The 22,561-nt window shown below is 40.2% G+C and overlaps 1 protein-coding gene across 1 annotated transcript in view; it reads right to left on the bottom strand.

Moving 5' to 3' along the window:
- Nucleotides 1–4,341: 4,341 nt before the first annotated feature.
- Nucleotides 4,342–22,561, bottom strand: part of LOC126272512 (probable 28S ribosomal protein S25, mitochondrial) — a 49,135-nt gene continuing 30,915 nt past the window's right edge. Inside the window, exons 3-4 of the mRNA XM_049975412.1 lie at nucleotides 16,820–16,907; nucleotides 4,342–4,806 (exon numbers count right to left, since the gene is read on the bottom strand). Of these exons, the coding sequence (XP_049831369.1) occupies nucleotides 4,635–4,806; nucleotides 16,820–16,907 (260 nt within the window). The 3' untranslated portion in view covers nucleotides 4,342–4,634. The remainder of the gene's footprint in view (nucleotides 4,807–16,819; nucleotides 16,908–22,561) is intronic.

Below are 22,561 nucleotides of genomic sequence, written 5' to 3'. Positions count from 1 at the left end.
GGTAGTGAAGTGATATTTCCAGTTGAGGTTCCAGGTGAATGAGAGGAGATCTTTAACCAGGGCAGTGTGGTTGAATTTAGGTGTGGGGCTAAAGGTTAAGCCTTTTGATAGAACAGATGTCTCTGGAGGAGAGAGGGATCAGGATGAGAGGTTTAGAACTGAATTGGGGTTGGTGATATGTGGCATTTGACTGTGGTTATAGTTGAGATTTGGTCTGTGTGGTGTCTGTGCTGGGATGAGGAGATTGAGTAGGGTGGCTAGGCTAGGTTTGTTGGCTATGAGGGGGGTTTGTTGACGGTTCTGTTGTGGTTGGTGTTTGTGAGGGATAGGGAGAGGGACACAACTTCTTAGGTGTTGCACTAGCAATGTAGATAGTTTTTTCAGGTGTTGTGTGGCATGGGACTCAAGTTTGCGGCTGGCTTCTAGGATGATGTTCCTGAGTGTGTTCTCCAAGCAAGGGTTTGAGAGGTGGAGGACTTTGCAGAGAGATAGGAGCTGTTGGGAGTGGTGGTTACTTGAAGTAGTGTAGAGATTCAGGACAAGATGGGTAAGGGCTAAGGATTGAAGGTTCTGGAAGTCCAGGAGAGATTGGTGGAAGGAGGAATTGCACCCAGAGATGGGAACTTTTAAGGTAAGTCCTTTAGGGGTAATTCCAAAGGTTAAGCAGGAACGGAGGAAAAGTATGTGGGATTGCAGTTTGGCTATGGTAAATGCATGTTTCCAGAATGAATGTAAATAATGTGGTATAGGATTAGGGTACATAGTGGGTAGGGAAATTAAATAACTAAAGTTAAAATAGTAATCATAAGAAGGAATAAAACACGGAAGGAAGGGCGAGAAAGAAAGAAATTGTGTTGGTAATGTTAAATACCAAAGAAAGACCACCAAATAAGAAAAATACGGAAAAAGTTGACCAGACCAAGCAAGTATGTCCAGATCAGGGCAAAAAGAACACACGCTGCTCAAAAACAGAGATAGCGAGTAGCGAAAAAAAGATCGCGCGTGCCGCAAAAAAGATCGCGCGTGTGCAAAAAAGTTCGCGCGTGCCACAAAAACAGATCTCCCGAGCAATACATTCCTCCCCGTCCAACAACAATATTCCTACCCTCAGACCACACAGAAGCAACCCCCTTGTCACCCAATATTATCCTGGCCTCGAATACATCAATAAATTACTCCGCCAGGGATATGACTTTCTCAAGTCAACCCCTGAAATGAGATCATCCCTTGACAAAATTCTCTCCACACCACCCAGAGTTGCCTTTCGTCATCCCCCTAACCTCCGTAACATCCTTGTTAAACCCTACAATATTCCCAGACTACCTTCTCTACCCAGCGGTTCCTACCCCTGTAACCGACCCCGCTGCAAAACCTGCCCCATGCACCCCCTACTCCAGCCCCGTTACTGGTAAAACACACACAATTCAAGGCAGGGCCACGTGTGAAACTACACATCATTTATCAGCTGACATGCCTGCACTGCACAGCCTTTTACATTGGTATTACAACAACTAAACTGGCTGAGCGCATGAACGGACACAGACGAACTGTCCGCCTAGGAGATGTCCAATACCCAGTAGCAGAGCATGCCCTCCAGCATAATTCTAGGGACCTAGGAACCTGCTACACCGTATGTGCCATTTGGCTTCTCCCACCCAACACCAGCCCTCTGAACTGCGGAGATGGCAACTTGCACTCCAGCACATCCTTTCATCCCACCATTCCCCTGGACTGAACCTACGTTAAACAACCTCACTCCCATTTACTTATCAGTCTTGTCCTCTTTCCCTTTCCTCTTTAGCCATTCATGCATCTTTTCATCCTACATCTTTATACTATACACCTCTTTACTTCTGTATGCATCCTCTTTGATTTGAAGCTGGCACAGTACCTACAGTAGAATATCTTTGGCTTCCCTCTGACAACCATGCCTCCATCCTTGCTACCCTCCCTGTTTTCCTTTCCCTGTTGCTTCATAACCTGGGTTGTGTGTAACTAAATCCACTTTCCCTTCTTCCCTTTCTTTCCCCTCTCTCCTCCCTGATGAAGGAACATTTATTCCGAAAGCTAGGAACTTAAATTTTCGGTTGTTTTGTGTGTTTCTATCAGCTGTACTGAGCTGAGGTAAGTACTGGCCAGCCTCTCTATCTCTTTGTTAGTAATTATACTACGGTTTATATTAGACTTCATCAAGGTAGTGGAAAATTCAGAACTGAAAGTCAGTCAAGGAGATTCCATATAACTGAAACTATTCTCAGTAGCCATATAAAGATTTTTTGGTTGTCTGAACTCCCAAAATGAAGAAATGATGTGAATAAACATATATGACCCAAAAACACTTTTCTGATATGATTGTATTGTGTCTGCCTTCATTTCAGATAAACTTCAATTACTAAAGTAAGAACTTAACATGCCAAGTTTGGAAGTATGTCTCAAAATCAATAATAAGACAAAAATAATGTATAATCAATACACTGAAAAGAAAATGGCACAAATTGACAATGAAGTCATACAACCAGTTAACGAGTTTTTGTACATATAGCTGTTGAAGAGAACACTTGCATGGGCAGGGAAAGAAACTAAATAGAACAGCAAAAATGGTCTTGAATGCCTTTGGCAAACTAAAGAGAGTTTTCAAAATGAGCATTCTCATGTCTGGAATAAAATGTTTACAATCAGAGTGAGTTACCAGTTTTGACTTATGGCACTGTGAGATATGGACTTTTAATAATAAAACCAATCAAAACTTGAGAGTTGCCCAGAAAGTAATGAATTACTAGGAGAGGCTAAAAAAGATAAATGGTTTGGGAAACAGATGTCATATGACTGCACTGACGAAATAGAGGTGGGCAGCAAATGTAGCCAGGAGAATGGATGCTAGATGTACAATAGTTCTTTGCAGGATTCCAAAAAATACAAAAATTCTGAGACAATGGTCTAATGGAAGGTAGGTTGATGTTGGCAAGTTAACAGGAGCAACAAGGATGTGTACAGCTGAAGATTAAAGTACATGTGTCATCAGTCTACAGATGTCCTTCATCCAGGAGACTATGTAAATGGCTGATAATGCGTGTCAATGACTTTTTCATGCATTAATTTGTTTCCTTTACTTTTTAACTGAGCCCTTTGTTTTTGTGAGATATACAAGATTTTTGTTACATTATATCTGAGAACCTCTACAACATTTCCTGTATCAGGAAAGCTTTAAACAGCACAAATGTAAATATTCTCATCATCTTCACACTTTCTTCCTATTCCACAGTTTCCATTTCACTTCTGTGTATCGTGTCTTCAATATTTATAAACTTTTTTTTCTAAGTATTAGAAGCCTAATAAATTGTTAATTACTTTTATTACTATGCATGCAATTGTTAAAATGTCTTATTAAGGCACATTTTTGTATCATACATTTAAAGTACTATACTGGGGAGGGGGGAGGATTTCTTACCTGATCTTGCTTACAATGAGGACACAATGCCTACAGGCATATTTCACTAGAATTTTCACCTCTGGCACATATGCTCCAACTAAAGGAAAAAGGACAGTAAAAATGAGTGTCAATGGTAAAATGCACGTGAAATGTGTAAGCAGGCAACAAATCCCTCATAATTGAGAGACAGAAGGGAGAACACATCCACTGACATGTTTTAAGTGAATAAAATCTGGCAGTATTTTGACAAAATAAAAACACATTTGACAGCAAACTATTTTATATTCCAGGCAACCACAGCTGTCGAAAGGCATGATGTTAGGAAGAACTCCGCTCACAGGTGGTAAAATTGTTGTTTATTAAAGCATGAGTGGTTTTCCGGCTTTAAGCCACATCAACAGGTGAACAATGTTAAAAGATCACATAGGCACATACCTCCCCCAGACAAAAATTACTATTCAGAGAATATTGTCAATAGGTAAGATAGTTGAGCTGCCCTGCTGTCATACTGATGCAGGCAAATTTTAAAGAATTGGGCACAACTTCTTTACCTTTCACTCACCATAATATTGACAAAACTCTCTGAATAGTGACTTTTGACTATGAGCAAAGAGTATGCCTATAATATTTTAACATTGCTAACCTGATGATGCGGCTTAAAGCTGCGAAATCAGTCGTGTTTTAATAAACAACAATTTTACCAGCTGTGAAAGGAGTTCTTCCCAACATTTTAGTAGTTGCATATACAGTCATCATTGCAAACAAAGAATTCATATCAGTGTTATCTATACACTGCTATTTTTACATTTCAGATGGCCAATACCATCAACATTAGGCACCCGTGGACTGGAAGGTAAACACATGCTGCCTTGACAAAATTCAGGTATGAAATTTTATAAGCATGTTGTATAGGTGTGAGTGATTTATTGATCATTCCAATTCACTTATACCATGGCTTTAAAAAAAACTGAAATTTGTCTGAACCTACAATAAAAACTGGCTATTGTTTGCAGATAACAAACAGTGAAATAATGATTAGAGCCTGTTCAACAAATACTCTTTCTACGAATACATTATATGTTAACAACATATCACAGATTCAAACAATGACACTGGAGACTATAATTCGGTACTGTCCACACATTTATTTATACACAACAACAAATATATCTATTAGCATGAGGTCTTTACAAGTATGGAGATTTTATTCTTTCTTATATTTGTATTTCCCTCTCCATTCTTTTGGCAATGGAACTACACCAGGGCATGGAACCTGTCCAAGGATTTCACATATGCAATGCTTTTCACAGCCAAAACCAAAATTTGCAGGATTGTCTTTCTTCTCCTTGGCTGTTAATTCTGCAGCCAAAACACTCCTGAAAACAATAACATAGAATTAGAGCATAGAAATATGCCACACTCGTACTCGTAACTTGTACAGATAACTTATATGGGTCACAATAATAAAACAAACACAAACACTTAATGCCAAAATTTAAAACAAACTCTTAACAAATAAGAACAGTTAAATTACATGCATAAATGGCAGTACAACAGCAATGAAACATGTACTAATCAAGTACTGTTTGCTCACATTGATCCACCTGACAATTTAAAAAGCCATGCTGCACATGAAGTCAAACGTTAATATTTGTTCATGGACACTGTTCCATATTCAGGTTTAGATTGTATAGTGTTGTCACTGAATAACAAACATCTACTTTTAAGTTCTAGTCCATGTCAATCTTTTGACAAACTGATTCACATAATAGCAACATGTCAATTTTGAATGAACAACATAACAATGTTAGACGTATTATATCAGCAAGTGTTACTGTGGGACAAACACTCGTAAATGTCTGCAAGACAAGATAAGATAATTTTATTGTCATTAGTCCTTTACAGCAACAGGCAAAAAAATCATTGCAGTAGCAAATGTAACTGTGTGACCATGGTAGTTGTTAGAGTACAATTCCACGTTGCAGTCAAAAAAATTCTCTTAATTCAAAGAAGTGGTTGGCAACAAGCCATTTAATAATTGTTTTCCTAATTTCACACTCTGGAAGGTCTTGAACCATCGGTGGATTAAATAGTTTATGGCCCACTGACTCATAGCTACTGATTGACTTTCATAATCTATAGTATGACATATGTGACCGTGAATATTATTTCTATCTTTTACTTCATGTAGATTATTTCTTGTATTGATTAACACTTGTTATATACATAGATTTATGACAGCCATTATTTTGCATTCAAAGAACAAGTGCTTACAATGTGCTTTTTGCTGAGAACATGTAAAGACTCCGATTGTTTTCTTCTGCAGAAGTAATATGTTTTGAACATGGTTTGAGTTTTCCAGGAGAATAAGTCCATATGACACAATACTTTGAAAAATGCAAAATAGGATGTTTTAACATAAGCTGCTGGAACACATTTAATAAGATTTCTTAATAAGTAAATTACTCGGGATAATTTAAAAGTAATGTATTTTATATGTTGCTCCCAGGACAGTTTCTCATCTAAATATACCCTCAAGAACTTTTTGTACCAGGGATCATTAAAAGGACTTTTGTCCTTTGGATTAATTCAATTTTTTGTGTTTTGTTCTCGTTCAGAGCAAACCCATTTGACCTGAACCAATATTACGGTTGGGCAAGTGTATTGTCAAAAGAATCTTTTAACTTATTTAGATCATTGTTATAGTCAAGGAAGGTAGTGTCATCTGCAAATAGCACTGTTTTGGAACTTATAAAGGAGGGTAGGTCATTGAAAATGACCAAAAACAAAAATGGTCCCAACACAGATCCCTGTATAACTCTCACCAAGGTACATCTACATCTCCATAAATGCTCCGCAATCCACCATACGGTGTGTGGCGGAGGGTACCTCGTACCACACTAGCATCTTCTCTCCCTGTTCCACTCCCAAACAGAACGAGGGAAAAATGACTGCCTATATGCCTCTGAATGAGCCCTAATCTCTCTTATCTTATCTTTGTGTCTTTCTGCCAAATGTAAGTTGGCGCCAGTAAAACTGTACTGCAGTCAGCCTCAAATGCTGGTTCTCTAAATTTCCTCAGTAGCGATTGATGAAAAGAATGCCTCCTTTCCTCTAGAGACTCCCACCCGAGTTCCTGAAGCATTTCCGTAACACTCGCGTGATGATCAAACCTACCAGTAACAAATCTAGCAGCCCGCCTCTGAATTGCTTCTATGTCCTCCCTCAATCCGACCTGATAGGGATCCCAAACACTCGAGCAGTACTCAAGAATAGATCGCATCAGTGTTTTATAAGTGGTCTTCTTTACAGATGAACCACATCTTCCCAAAATTCTACCAATGAACCGAAGATGACTATCCGCTTTCCCCACAACTGCCATTACATGCTTGTCCCACTCCACATCGCTCTGCAATGTTACGCCCAAACATTTAATTGACGTGACTGTGCCAAGCGCTACTCTACTAATGGAGTATTCAAACATTACAGGATTCTTTTTCCTATTCATCTGCATTAATTTACATTTATCTGTATTTAGAGTTAGCTGCCAATCTGTACACCAATCACAAATCCTGTCCAAGTCATCTTGTATCCTCCTACAGTCACTCAACGACGACACCTTCCCGTACACCACAGCATCATCAGCAAACAGCCGCACATTGCTATCCACCCTATCCAAAAGATCATTTATATACATAGAAAACAACAGCGGACCTACCACACTTCCCTGGGGCATTCCAGATGATACCCTCACCTCCGATGAACACTCACCTTTGAGGACAATGTACTGGGTTCTATTACTTAAGATGTCTTCGAGCCACTCACATACTCGGGAACCAATCCCATATGCTCGTATCTTAGTTAGGAGTCTACAGTGGGGCACCGAGTCAAACACTTTCCGGAAGTCAAGGAATATGGCATCTGTCTGATACCCTTCATCCATGGTTCGCAGGATATCATGTGAAAAAAGGGCGAGTTAAGTTTCACAGGAGCGATGCTTTCTAAAGCCGTACTGATGTATGGACAGCAACTTCACTGTCTCAAGGAAAGTCATTATATTAGAACTGAGAATATGTTCGAGAATACTGCAACAAACCAATGTTAAGGATATTAGTCTGTAATTTTGGGGATCTGTCCTTCTACCCTTCTTATATACAGGCATCATCTGCGCTTTTTTCCGGTCGCTCGGGACTTTACATTGGGCAAGAGGTTCGCGATAAATGCAAGCTAAGTAAGGAGCCAATGCAGTAGAGTACTCTCAGTAAAACCGAATTGGAACCCCGTCAGGACCTGATGATTTATTTATTTGCAACCGATTCAGCTGCTTCACAAACCCAGGGATGTCTATCACTATGTCCTCCATACGGGAACCTGTACGAGACTCAAATAGCGGTATGTTTGTACGATCCTCCTGCGTGAAAGATTTCTCAAATGCTAAATTTAAGATTTCAGCTTTAGTTTTGCTGTCTTCTGCTGCCAGGCCAGACTGATCTGTGAGTGACTGGATGGAAGCCTTCAACCCGCTTACCAATTTTACCTAAGACCAGAAATTTCCTTGGGTTTTCAGCAAGATCTTTTGGTAAGTTATGACAGTGGTAGTGGTTGAATGTTTTGCGCATCGCTCTTTTTCCAGCAGCACGAATCTCTACTAACTTTTGTCTGCCCTCATTCTTCCGATCTTTCTTGTATCGTGAGTGATTCCTGAGCATTGTCCGAATTGCGCTGTTAAACCACGGTGGGTCTTTTCTGCCCGTAACCTACTTTTTCAGCACATACTTGTCCAATGCATGATTTACAATGTGTTTAAAATTTGCCCATAATTCTTCCACGTCCATTGTACCGGAATTAAATGAAGTCAATTCATTTACTAAGTGGGATGCTAACAACTGCTTATCTGCTCTTTCTGGTAAGAATACTCTCCTAGCCTTCTTGACCAACTTTTTAACTTTCGTAAGCATAGTCGTAATGACAACATCATTATCACTAATCCCTGTCTCAACACTGACACCGTTGATGAGGTCTGGTCTGTTCGTGGCTACCACATCTAAAATATTACCATTATGTGTTGGCTGTCGATTTAGCTGCTCAAGACAGTTTTCGGATATTGTGTTCAAAAGTAATTCACATGACAGTTTGTATGTACCACCTGTAATGAATCCATAGAGATCCCAGTCTATACTAGGTAAGTTGAAGTCGCCTCCGACTAATATAGCATGATCTGGGTACTTCTGCAATACAGAATGTAGACTCCCTTAGAATGATTCTAGAACTGTCACGGTTGGACCTGGTGGCCAACACCCTTCAGATTCCAAATTCACTTTACTTACGAAGGAACTGACACAATTGCAAAATTCTCCCTTTTCTCCATAAATAGCTACCACAAGTACGACTGCTGACACTCCCAAACATGTTGGTTAAAATGCAAACACGTTGCCTCATTCCCCATACATCTTACTGACTTTATCCTGACACACAACTCTTTTTCTTTGAGGTGAAGGTATGTAAAAAAATCTGGAGTGCGAATACAGACACCTTTAAGACACACTCATATTCCAACTTTTTTATGGGCCAGCTGGAGGAAATCTTCCTAGCATCCCAAAACCCCAAACCCATTGTTCTGCTTCAGGATCATTGATGATATCTTCATGATCTGGACTCAGGGCCAAGACATCCTATCCTCATTCCATCATAACCTTCTCTCCCATCCACTTCACCTGGTCTTCCTTAACACAACATTCTACCTTCCTGAATGTTAACTACTGCCTCTCTCATAGTGACATCCAAACCTCTTTCCACATTAAACCCATTAACCACCAATTTTGACAGCTATTCATCCTACAACACCAAAAAATTTCCGCCACAGTGGGTGGTCTTATCTGCAGTGACAAGAACTCCCTTGCCCAGTATGCTGAAGGTCTCATGAGGGCCTTCACAAACAGGCACTAGGCTGGTCCAATGATGTCTATGTCATATGTCAATATTGGCGAAATTTTGGCTCTGAATACTGCCACTGATGTCTCTAGGCTGGGGTATCTAATGTGTTCTGTTTCATTGATAGCCGTTATTGCTTTCATTGCTTTCTCTGTTACATGTTCTGTGAAACATTTTGCACTTGTATGTATCGTGACCTAGTTATGTGAAGTCTAGTATGATTTTCCGTTTTCTCTCCCATATGAAGATATCAGCCAATGCGTTTCTGGGCACCATCATTTCTATGCTTGCCACATTTATTTTAAAGCCATGTGAGACGCACAAATCTTCTATGTCATTTATTGTTTCTTGTACTCTGCAATGTATTTTGAGACTATTACAATATCATCAGCATATGTGTACGAGATTACACCCTCCCTTTGGGGTATTCTTACAATTTATTATGCTGCAAGCATAAATAACAGAGAATCCAGTGGGCTTCCCTGCAGTACTCTGGCTGGAGGATTACCGTATTTACTCGAATCCAAGCCGCACTTTTTTTCCAGTTTTCGTAACTCAAAAAAACCGCCTGCAGCTTAGAATCGAGTGCAAAGCAAGCAGAAGGTCTTAAAAATGTCGGTGGGTACCGCCACAACTTAGTTCTGCCATCGAATATATGTAGCGCTACACAGGCATGCTTTGTAGGCACAAAGATAAATATTGGCGCCAAAACCTCTGCGTCAGTAAATAAATAAATTAACAAAAAGGTGGAAGACAAGCTTTTTTTCTCCACACCGAGTTTCGACCACTGCATTTTCATACATTATCCAACGAAGTAAATACAAATTCCGTATTGTTCATCTTCGAATGTAGCAGCATTTCAATGTACTACGAAAACCCAACTGGCAAGAATGTTTAGGATGTTTGTCAATATGGCCAACTCTACGTTCTGAATTTTTTCCTATCTGTGAGAAGAGATGGTTGCTAATAGGAACTTTTATAAATTGCGAATCACATGCAGTATTCTCGTCACCATAGGAATAAAACGAATATAAACATTTTGCCATGTATTGTTTTGTGTTTGCTGCTATCTCATTTAAATCCTGTCTGCGTAATAAACCACAAAACTAGAGTGAGACAACAGCAAACGCGGAAGAATATAAATATCATGTCATGTTTATATTCGTATTATTCTTATGCTAAACAGTGATGCAGTCAGAAATGAAGTAAGGCAATTGACTAGATTTTAAAATCTAAGATGACTCTAATTTCTGTGCAGAATGTAATGTACTAAAGAGGCGCCTGCAAAGATTTTCAAACGGAGAAAATTTTTTGCTAAACTCTCGTTCAGAACATCTTCTATCATACACAGTCTATTATTTGGTTCTTGTTGATCATTATCAAAGAAAGCAGCAGTGTAAGTAACAACAAGTAGCAGTCTCTTGCCATTGTTTCGCTAATGAGACGATTCCTCTCTCTCTCTCTCTCTCTCTCTCTCTCTCTCTCTCTCTCTCTCTCTCTCTCTCTCTCTCTCTTTTTTATTTGTAAGCGGCGGTAGCGCGCATTAAAGCAAGCCATGCCGCGATCGGTGACAGGCCGTAAACACGCAGTATCAGAGTACGATAAACAATGCATGACAGTACAGTAATGCATATTCAGCGTAGAGTGACGTAGACACCTATAACAAAGAAAACTCCGTTTATCAGATCAAAGAAAAATAAGCGATCAATTCAAACCAGATGAAGCACGTGAAAAAGGAAGGGTATCCGTATAAATACGGATGGAGTGCCTGACGCATAGCAATGGCTACCTGGTAAATCTTAACTGCTAAGCTTACGACTCGAACCAAACTACTGAAGCTGTATTGTCATTCATTCAACCTAAATTGTCTCATATTACAGTGGACCAACTTTGTTTCGATTTGGAGATGCGGCCTAAAACTTTTCTCTCCCCTTGAATTTAGAGTCTCAAATTTCAGGTGCGGCTTAGATTCGGGAAATTTTTTTTCCCTTGATTTCGTGTCTCATTTATCGGGTGCGGCTTAGATTCGAGTGCGGCTTAGACTCGAGTAAATACCGTAGCTCTGACAAGAGTGAAGTTATCCGACGTCCTTATTTCATGCCCTGACAGTATTGCACTTATGATAAGTGTCCATGTGTTGTTTTCACTTAGGGTTTCCTTTAGTTTTTTGTCTCTAGCTTTCTGTTTATGAAGTCAAAGGCTTTTGTGAAGGCTATAAATACTACATAAAACTTTCCTCTCTTCAGTGGCTTACCTACACTCTTTAACAGGAGTTCTATTTCAGTTAAGAGTTGATCTACCTTTCCTGAATCCCATTTGGCTTTCAGAGAGGTATTTGTCGATTGCTTTATTTATTTCTGTTATTATTTTTGTGAATATTCTGAAATATAAGTTTTCTAGTACTATGCCTCTGTATCTGCTAGGGTCCTTGGGGTCTCCTTTCCTTTCACATACAACTTTTATTATTGACTGTTCCTGCTGTTCTGGGTGGAGACTGTTTCCAAGTACTTATTTTAGAGTTTTGTCTGGTTTGTTACTATTTGGACTGTGTCTTTTAAATATTCACTATACAATGTGTCAGTTTGGATTCCGTAGAAATATTGGAACACGTAAGGCAATACTGACCCTACGACTTATCTTACAAGCTAGATTAAGGAAAGGCAAACTTACGTTTCTAGCATTTGTAAACTTAGAGAAAGTTTTTAACAATGTTGATTGGAATACTCTCTTTCAAATTCTGAAGGTGGCAGGGGTAAAATACAGGGAGTGAAAGGCTATATACAATTCGTACAGAAACCAGATGGCAGTTACAAGAGTCGAGGGATGTGACAGGGGAGCAGTGGTTGGGATGGGAGTGAGACAGGTTTGTAGCCTCTCCCTGATGTTATTCAATCTGCATATTGAGCAAGCAGTGAAGGAAACAAAAGAAAAATTTGGAGTAGGTATTAAAATCCATGGAGAAGAAATAAAAACTTTGAGGTTTGCCGATGACATTGTAATTCTGTCAGAGACAGCAAAGGACTTGGAAGAGCAGTTAAACGGAATGGATAGTGTCTTGAAAGGAGGATATAAGATGAACATCAACAAAAGCAAAACGAGGATAATGGAATGTAGTCGAATTAAGTCGGGTGATGCTGAGGGAATTAGATTAGGAAATGAGACACTTAAAGTAGTAAAGGAGTTTTACTATTTGGGGAGCAAAATAACTGATGATGGTCGAAGTAGAGAGGATATAAAATGTAGACTGGCAATGGCAAGGAAAGCGTTTCTGAAGAAGAGAAATTTGTTAACATTGAGCATAGATTTAAGTGTCAGGATGTCATTTCTGAAAGTATTTGTATGGAGTGTAGCCATGTATGGAAGTGAAACATGGATGATAAATAGTTTGGACAAGAAGAGAATAGAAGCTTTTGAAATGTGGTGCTACAGAAGAATGCTGAATATTATATGGGTAGATCAAAAAACTAATGAGGAGGTACTGAATAGGATTAGGGAGAAGAGAAATTTGTGGCACAACTTGAATAGAAGAAGGGATCGGTTGGTAGGACATATTCTGAGGCATCAAGGGATCACTAATTTAGTATTGGAGGGCAGCGTGGAGGGTAAACTCAGAAGGATGTAGGTTGCAGTAGTTACTGGGAGGTGAAGAAGCTTGCACAGGATAGAGTAGCATGGAGAGCTGCATCAAACCAGTCTCAGGACTGAAGTACCACAACAACAACAACAACAACAACAACATGTCAGGGTCTGCTGCTTTTTCATTATTGGTGCAGTACAGTTCATGTCATCTTTGACCTGAGTGATCATTTCTGTGGCCAATGGGACCTATTCTGTAGTTGTTTGTGGGATGTCTCTTGTTTGCCCTCTGGTCTGCCTTTTAGTCCTTCCTTGTTCAGCATGTTGTCAAAGTGTGTCTCCCATTCTTTTGTACTGAAAATGTCTTTTGGCTCATTTTATGGGGCATAGTGTAATATATGAGTCCCTTGTGGCTCCACTAACTTCTTTCCTTCTCTTTGCAAAAATGATCTATCTCTATCTCTATCTCTCTCCCTCTCCCTCTCTCTCTCTTTCTCTCTCTCTTTTCCTTTTTGTAGATATGTCATTTTTTCAGCATAGGTCCTGAGGACTGTAGGGATCTTAGCACACCATTTTATTTGGTGTAGGTTTCCTATTACATCTTTTATTAGCTTTTAACACTCCATGTCAAACATTTTTTCGCCTCTATTTTGCTTTTAGGATTGGCAGCTTGTCTTAGGAAGGAGTTCGCCTAATTCATCTGTTCCTTTCTCTAGCCACGTGTTGTCTATTAGCATTTCAATTTGTTTTATATCGCCTGATTTTGCTTCCAGTTTCCCAATGACTATTGTTCTCAAAAATGCTTGTTCCTCTTTTTCTTGTGCTTTAGGCCACTCTTCTTGGATACATATTATGGTTCCGAAGTGGTGTGTGGTTTGCAGTTCACTGCTTTTGCTGTTGTGGAAAATATGTGTAGGTATGTTGAGGTTGTTAATAGGGTAAAGCCTTCTTTCTGAAATTCTTCCAATTATTTTGGTTGGTAGTTTTTGTTAATCCATTCTACAGTTTAAGTCTCTGGCAATAATTAGTGGTTTATTATGTTTACTCTGAGTGATCCGCTGACTAGTTTCATCTATTATATCAATGGCTGTTTTTTTTTTTTTCAGCAGAAGTATGCTGACATTATACACAAATATATACAAACTTGTTAATATATGCAGGTAAATTGGTAATTCAGTGATATTGATTTGATTTTGGTAATCGTAATTCACAAACGAAATCTACATCCGATTTTTACAACTAATGACATTCTACACATCTACATAGGATAGAATCAACAAAATATTTTTGGATTCCTGTTTCTTAGGAGTCTTAGCAAAAAATGGAGTATAATACCCGATTTTCTTTTCTCAATGAATTTCTGAATGGCTTCCACATCCATTGCTTTCACTCTTTCTTCTAGTTTCATAACTCGTGCAGCCTCAAGCCAATCCTGGGCCAGTTTTGCTGCCTTTAAATAATTTTTCTTTTCAGTGCTTTCAACTTCTAGCTGAAGCTTCAAAGATAAGTTCTTCTTGCGCCTGCATATAAGCTGTCTCTTAGTCGCTGAAGGCCTTGCCACAATGGTGAGGCGAATTCCCATCAAACTATTGAAGTTGAGCACTGTTGGGCATGGCTAACACTTGGATGGGTGACCACTTGTGTCTGCAAAGCATTGTTGACAAGTGTCTGCATTTCCGTGGGATCACATAAGAGAAGCTTTAACAAGTTTCGAAATATTTGGACACTTTAACTGTATTGATTATGAGTTTCTTCATCAGATAAGCAGCTGCCACTAATTGCCAATACCTTTATTATCAAAAGTTGGTTCATCTTTTTCAAACTGTCAAACCCTCCACTCATCCAATAAGTAACCTTGTTGGAGATAGAATGGCATCATTTTTGCAATCTTTAACATGCCATTGCAGCTTCTACTCTTTAATCTTCCTTTGGGGTCTAAAAACCTAAAACTTTACAGTTGTGCACATCGTAAAGCATGTCTTTTCCATCACATTGTTGCAACTGGCAATGTAATGTTTTTAGACATTCTCTAGAACCCACAACTAGTCACATTTTTCCAGCTTACTAAGCTCTTTGGTTACTTTCCCACTAACAACCAGTTGTTCAAGAGGAAGCAGATTAACAAATGTAAAGAGTTCAATTATGAAGAACTCCAGAAATACTCTCATTTTTCTCAAAACAGAAATTTTCAAAAATGAGCCAAAAATGTTTCAAGTATGTTTTCTATTTCTGTACGCAACTTGGAAATGAAAGATGTTTGGCTTTGAAAACATTGTGTGAATATAGTGAATAGTTCTGCAGATGAAATTATGAAATAAAAAATTCTGCTTTTATTGAAGGTTTTTTAAATACTCACAATGGTATTGTTGGATTTAGACTGAACAGTAGCAGGATTCTTTTTAAGGGGGTATATGCTTATCAAACAAATATTGAATACCATCCACCTGTTCCACCACCTTGTGGTTGTGTATCTAAAACCTTGTGATGTGGAATGTTAAAACTTAGACTGAATTCCTTCAAATTCTTCACAGTGAACAGGCCAACTGTCAAAATAATGGTAAATGATGACCAGAATCTGGATGCTTCTTGACCTAGACATTCCAGAGCCTTTACATACACATTATACATTGTATGAATATTGCAAGTTTCAACATTTAGACGTGCTTGACCAACAAAGAAAAGTGACACACTGTTATGCAACACTTACTCTGTGACCAAATTGTAATGGCTGTATGTAATTCTTTTTTCTCTTTAGAATTAGTAGTTTCGTCGAAACTCAATGAGTAATATGGTGAACATGATCCTTCTATTATATGTTCTTGGAAATGATTTGATGAAACCATAGAGCAATTGGAATCACTGATTTCATTGTCCAAATCAATTCAGTGGCGGTGGAATTATCCTGGGTATTGTTGGTGCACATACCAAACTTGAAGGTTGTGGCAGATCTGAAAGTTGAAAATGTAACTGATGTGGTCCAAATTTATGACCAAAGTTGCACTTGTGTTTTGCTGAAACTGAGTGGTTAAAATTGCTTGAAAACCTTTTGTCTCACTGCACAATATTTCACTTTCACTAATTTTTTGCCTTCATGCAGAGACTTTACTTTACAAACTATCTGCCTTTTCAATCCAGTCAATAAGAAATTTGCATTTTCTCATATCGAAAAGTTTATCACAGAGTACCTTGTTGCCTTGCGCAGCACCTCACAACACAATGCTATCAGCTAAGGGCCTCAACTGTTGTCTTGGTATATGTTTGGCTTTTATATTCAAGGTGGCACCCCTGCGGCAGCATTAGCAGCTCCCACTACTGCCCTCCCCATTACCTACAAAGATTTGGCAATAGCTGATCAGCAGACAATTTGTTTCTTTGTTGGTGCACGTGCAACTATCAATCATATGAGTATGTGGCATGTTATGTATCAACTGCCAACTTCACTCCCCACCACTGCCACCTGTCAGTCACAACATAATTTTTATGATTTTATCTACTTTCATCATTGGAGCATTCCAAAAAGTTAAATGAATGAAACTGGAAAAAAGTAAACAATTTATTTTCTTCCTAAGAAAACAAAAATTGTGAGAAAGGTGAAAAAAATTTCAAAAGGTGTCAGATTTTAAATAATAATAATAATTAAAAAAAAAAAAAAAAAGGTGACACATGAGAAAGATGACTGACTCCTCACCCTGTGTATGCCAACAGTACTGCTTGGAAGTGTTTTACACAAAAATGTATAGTAAACATTCATGAACATGTAAAGGAATTTTAAAAGACCTGTTCTGTAAATGATCCCACATACTACTTTTATCAGAGTTAGCACAATTTAATTTGATTATAACATTTGAAACTGACAGAAGTACAATGAAGTTTCTGACTTACTCCGGTTTACATATTACTTTTTGCACATGATTATGTACTTGCTCCTTGGTTTTACTGTCAATATCAATTAACATTTGTTCTCCATCATCTGAAACAAAGAACATGGTTTCAAATTACACTTATCAGAACACCTTATAGATACAATTAACTCCCCAAATAAGGGCAATTATATAATAGTAAATTATCATCCAAAAGAACCCTTCTGTGAGCAAGAATAAAAAAAAATTGGGCCAGTATTCATGTGGCCTTGATACTGATTTCTTGTTAATGTAGCTGTAATTCATGTAACATCCTAAACAAAATTTTTGTTTGGAATAGTTTTGTTTACACAGCTTTATAGCTCTGGTTTTTGTTGGGGTCTGTATGACCAGAAGCCAGTGTCCCTCTGCTGTCACTTTTTTCACAAAATGAGATATGTTTATGAGAAACACTATCCTTGTACATAATTCAAGACGGGTTTGTGACAAAAAATTATTGTTAAAATAGTTTTGCGCCACATGGTAATTGTTGCTTGATTGGTGATCAGGTCAATATGAAACAACAAGAAAACTTTTAAGTTCATTATCTGATGTTAGTACATTTTGTGGGGTTAATCTTTCCACTCCAGTGGTGAGTGGTGCTCAACATTGTGAAATTTCTTTTCATTTCAATGTCAAGCGTCATTTGGCACAATTTTTTCACCTCTCATATGCTCCATTCACAAATGTGACAGTACTAGGCAACAATGCAGCATAACACTGCCATCTAGGAAAACCTGTGGCAACTCAGTGTTGATCTGTAGCAATTGTGTTAAAGGTCTTAATTATTATGTTCAAGTTAGTAGGCATGAAATAGCTATTTCTTTATGTACAGTCCTTTCTCAGGAAGAGGTTGTACAGCTTTTAGAGGGCTCTCTAAGTGAAAATGAGAATAATGATTCATTTATAAACAATTCAAGTGAAATAACGATGAAAACTGCCGACTCTGGAGACTGTTTCAAAAAATGCCAAACAATTAGAAGTTTTGTATAATAATTCCTATGTAAATATATTTGAATGCCAGTGCACCTTTTGTTTCAATGTATATCCTAATTGTTGGTTAGCAATCACAAAAAGACACATACCATTTACTGTGGCATACTTACCACACAATTATTGATGATTTAAATAAGAGAACATAGAGATACCCTACGTCTGCCTTACAGAGTGCGAAATGTTAACTGCCATGGTACTCTGAAATTTTGTCAAGGATTTCATTTTACATAACAATGTAAATATTGTCAAAAACTGATTTGTTTTGAGCAGGGAGCACCTAAAGAAGACAGTGAGTCATGCCAACTGAAATATTGTGTGGGAACAACACAAACAACCTGCAAAAGGCCCGATTATTCAACATGATTTATTCTGCATTATTCCTCATATGAACACCCACTGGCAGTAAGTACTGTAGTACAAACAAAAAGAACTGATCACTAACTAATGCTGAAAACCTACTTCTCTAAAATGTTTGTTCACATGATTGTTTTTTTTTTTTCTTTTCCTTTTTTTAAATAATGATTTCGAAAGCAGATTTCCCGAGACTGATGACCTCATAGTTTAGTCTCATAATAACAACCCCCCCCCCCCCCCCCCCCACTCTCCCTCAATCAATCAATCAATCAATCAAGTATTCTGCCTACTCCTATAGTCACATGATTGCAAACCATGGGTGAAGGGTATCAGACACATGCCATATTCCTTGACTTCTGGAAAGTGTTTGATTCGGTAGCACACTGCAGACTCCTAACTAATGTACGAGCATATGGGATTGGTTCCCGAGTATGTGAGTGGCTCGAAGACATCTTAAGTAATAGAACCCAGTACATTGTCCTCAAAGGTGAGTGTTCATCGGAGGTGAGGGTATCATCTGGAATGCCCCAGAGAAGTGTGGTAGGTCCGCTGTTGTTTTCTATGTATATAAATGATCTTTTGGATAAGGTGGATAGCAATGTGCGGCTGTTTGCTGATGATGCTGTGGTGTACGGGAAGGTGTCGTCGTTGAGTGACTGTAGGAGGATACAAGATGACTTGGACAGGATTTGTGATTGGTGTACAGATTGGCAGCTAACTCTAAATACAGATAAATGTAAATTAATGCAGATGAATAGGAAAAAGAATCCTGTAATGTTTGAATACTCCATTAGTAGAGTAGCGCTTGGCACAGTCACGTCGATTAAATGTTTGGGCGTAACATTGCAGAGCGATGTGAAGTGGGGCAAGGATGTAATGGCAGTTGTGGGGAAGGCGGATAGTCGTCTTCGGTTCATTGGTAGAAATTTGGGAAGATGTGGTTCATCTGTAAAGGAGACCACTTATAAAACACTGATACAACCTATTCTGGAGTACTGCTAGAGTGTTTGGGATCCGTATCAGGTCGGACTGAGGGAGGACATAGAAGCAATTCAGAGGCGGGCTGCTAGATTTGTTACTGGTAGGTTTGATCATCACGTGAGTGTTACGGAAATGCTTCAGGAACTCAGATGGGAATCTCTAGAGGAAAGGAGTTTAATGGTAAAAAGTTGTTCTTAAAAACACAGCTTGGAGTGAACAATCTCTTCAATTCTGACGAGCTGAAAATTATCCTGGGGATTCATTAACAACTGGTGTGGTGCTTTGCTCCAACTTTGCCTCTGTGTATTTATCGAAAACAGAACTAGGGCCATCAAATGCTGCTTTACCCATAGCTGAACAATTGTGTTCCTCATAAATGAACTCTGTAAAGCCGTTTCCGGTTTGCATGGATTGTTAACTGTTACAGGAAAAGTCAGTGATGTCAGGAATGATAGGAGCCTGAATGCTGTGTGTGTGTTTGAGGTTTACGGGCGCTAAACAGCGTGGTCATCAGCGCCCAAACGCATAAAAACAGGAACACATGCAGTGAAGGGACTAAGACGAACAGCGAACAAGGAGAACAGCTAAAAGACACAGACCTGACACAGTTCCAAATCCTCGCATACAGAGGCAAAACAAGAGGAGAGGAAATACACTAAAAAAGGAAAGGAAACACAAGGAAAAGAGAACAGAAATCGAAGGGAAACAAGGGGGTAATCGTGAATGACGGATCTCTTACCTAAAACCTGGATGAGCCAGTCACCAAGGAGCACATTAAAACCCTCTCCCTAAAATCTGAGCCTACAAATTGGACAGGACACAAAACAGTAAGACCTTAACCACAGTCGTTGCATCGTCTTGCAAAATAGAGGGCAAATCCAGTGGCAAAGAAACCACCGCCTTCTGGTCAGAGAATAAAAGACCGTCAAGTAAAATGTGGAGGACAGTAATCTGGACACCGCAAGCACTGCAGATTGGGGGGTCCTCGCGCCGGGGTAAAAAACCATGCGTTAAGGGACTGTGCCCGATACGGAGGCGAGTCAGGAGAACCTCATCCCGCCTGCATGACTGGTAGGACGTGCGCCATGGCCGCGTGGTGGCTTTGACCAGACGCAGCTTATTTTCACTGACTGCCAGCCACTCTTCTTCCCATTGATGCATAACACGAAAACACAGGAGGGTGGTAACAGCATGGAGGGGGACGGCACATTCAACAACGTGAGGGAGGGAACATGCATCTTTGGCAGCCACATCCGCCAGTTCGTTTCCCCTAATACCCACGTGCCCTGGCACCCAGCAGAAACAAACCTCCTTCCCCTGCCGTTGGAGGTGGAGTAGGGCATCATGGATGTTCTGGACGACCGTATCCGCTGGGTACAAGTGGTGCATGGTCTGAAGGGCACTCAGGGAGTCAGAACAGATGAGGAACTTAAGACTGGGAACACATCTCACCCACTCCAATGCCCGCAAGATCGCAAACAATTTGGCATCAAAGATGGTAAACGCCGCAGGAAGCCGTAACTTGAGGACTCAATCAGGGAAAACAACAGCACAACCAACAGAGTCCCCTTGTTTAGAGCAATCTGTAAATACTGGTACATGGTCGGGATGCCGGTGGAAAATATAGGAAAATAAGGAGGTAAAAACAAACGCAGGAGTGCAGCTCCTCCGGTTCTCCAACAAGTCTAAAAGGACGCTGGGCCTCTGGAGCAACCAGGGAGGCAGGCGGGTAAAACCTTGTCGTTGTGGGGCCACACGTTTCACACCAAGGGACTCAAGCAAATGCTTGGCATGAATCCCAAATGGTCTTGTTGCCCTGGGACGAATGGAAAAGAGATGTTCCATAGGCGGTCGGGCAAAGGTAGGGTACGCAGGGGAGGTAGGTCACGCAAGGAATTGACACACCCATCGCACCATGAGGAGTTTCCGCCGGATGGCGAGCGGCGGTTCCCCTGCCTCAGCACACATGCTGGGGATGGGACTGGTACGGAAGGCACCAGTGGCCAGCCTGATATCGTCATGGTGTACTGCGTCAAGAATCTTCAGATGAGAAGGCTTTGCTGACCCATACACTGTGCAACTGTAGTCAAGACGCAATCGGACGAAAGCCCTATAAAACTGCAGCAGACACGCCCGATCTGCTCTCCAGGACCAATGTCTCAGACACTTCAAAATATTCAGTGCCTTCAGGGACCGCACCTTGAGGTCTTTAAGGTGAGGCAACCACGACAACTTGGGATCAAAAGTGAGGCCCAGGAACCTCATAGTGCCTCTAAAAGGAAGAACGGTGTCCCTCAGACTCAATTCCGGGGCAGGTAAAATGACGTCGAGAACGATTAAAATGAACACACACACATTTGTCTGCAGAAAAGGTAAAACCCGTCTTCGCAGTCCATGCCTCTAATCACTTTATCGTAAGCTGCAACTGCCGACTAGCAGTGACAAGACTGGAGGATGAACAGAAAACAGCAAAATCGTTCAGAAACAAGGAGCATTGGGCAGGACTCCGGATAGTGGACGTGATACTGTTAATGGGGACGGCAAAGAGGGTGACACTTAACACACTTCCCTGAGAAACACCATTCTCCTGCACGTATAAATCAGATAGTACATTACCAACCCGATATCGAAAGAGGCGGTGGGAAAGAAAGGACTGAATGAAGATGGGGAGATGGCCAAGAAAGCCCCACTCATGGAGTTGATTGAGGATAACGCAGCGCCAAGTAGTGTCATACACCTTAATAATATCAAAGAATACACCTAGACAATGCTGGTTACGGAGGAAGGCCTGCTGGATGGCCACCTCAAGCAAGGTCAAATTGTCGATAGTTGAACGACATCTCCGAAAGCCACACTGAGAAGGGCTAAGGAGCTGCCTGGTCTCGAGCAGCCAAACCAGGCGACGGTTGACCATGCGTTCCAACATCTTCCCGACACAGCTCGTCAAAGCAATACTTCGATAACTACTGGGATGCGTTCAGTCCTTTCCCAGTTTGAGGAGGGGAATCAAAATCGCCTCCCTCCACGAGGCAGAGTACGTGCCGGATAACCATATCATATTAAAACAATTCAGGAGGACTTCCTTGGATGGAAGCAACAAGTGCTACAGCATGCTGTACCGGATTTGATCATGACCAGGTGCAGTATCATGAGCCACAGACAGTGCCGAATCCAGTTCCCACATTGCGAAGGGGCAGTTGTAGGGTTCAGAATTTGGAGACCGGAAGTCCAAGTGACCCCTCTCAATGGCAGTGGGGTAGCGGCAGAAATCTGGATCACAGTTAATACTGGCAGTAGATTCCGCAAAATGCATGGCCAGTGTCTGGGCAATGTCTGTCGGTGCTGTGAGGAGACATCCCTGATGCAGCAATGCCGTGACAGGTAGTTGGCTGAG

Source organism: Schistocerca gregaria, chromosome 5, assembly GCF_023897955.1.
Source record: "Schistocerca gregaria isolate iqSchGreg1 chromosome 5, iqSchGreg1.2, whole genome shotgun sequence".
In the NCBI taxonomy this organism is placed as follows: Eukaryota; Metazoa; Arthropoda; class Insecta; order Orthoptera; family Acrididae; genus Schistocerca; species Schistocerca gregaria.
Note: the sequence above shows the minus strand (reverse complement) of the source record. Positions and strands in the feature narration are given on the sequence as shown.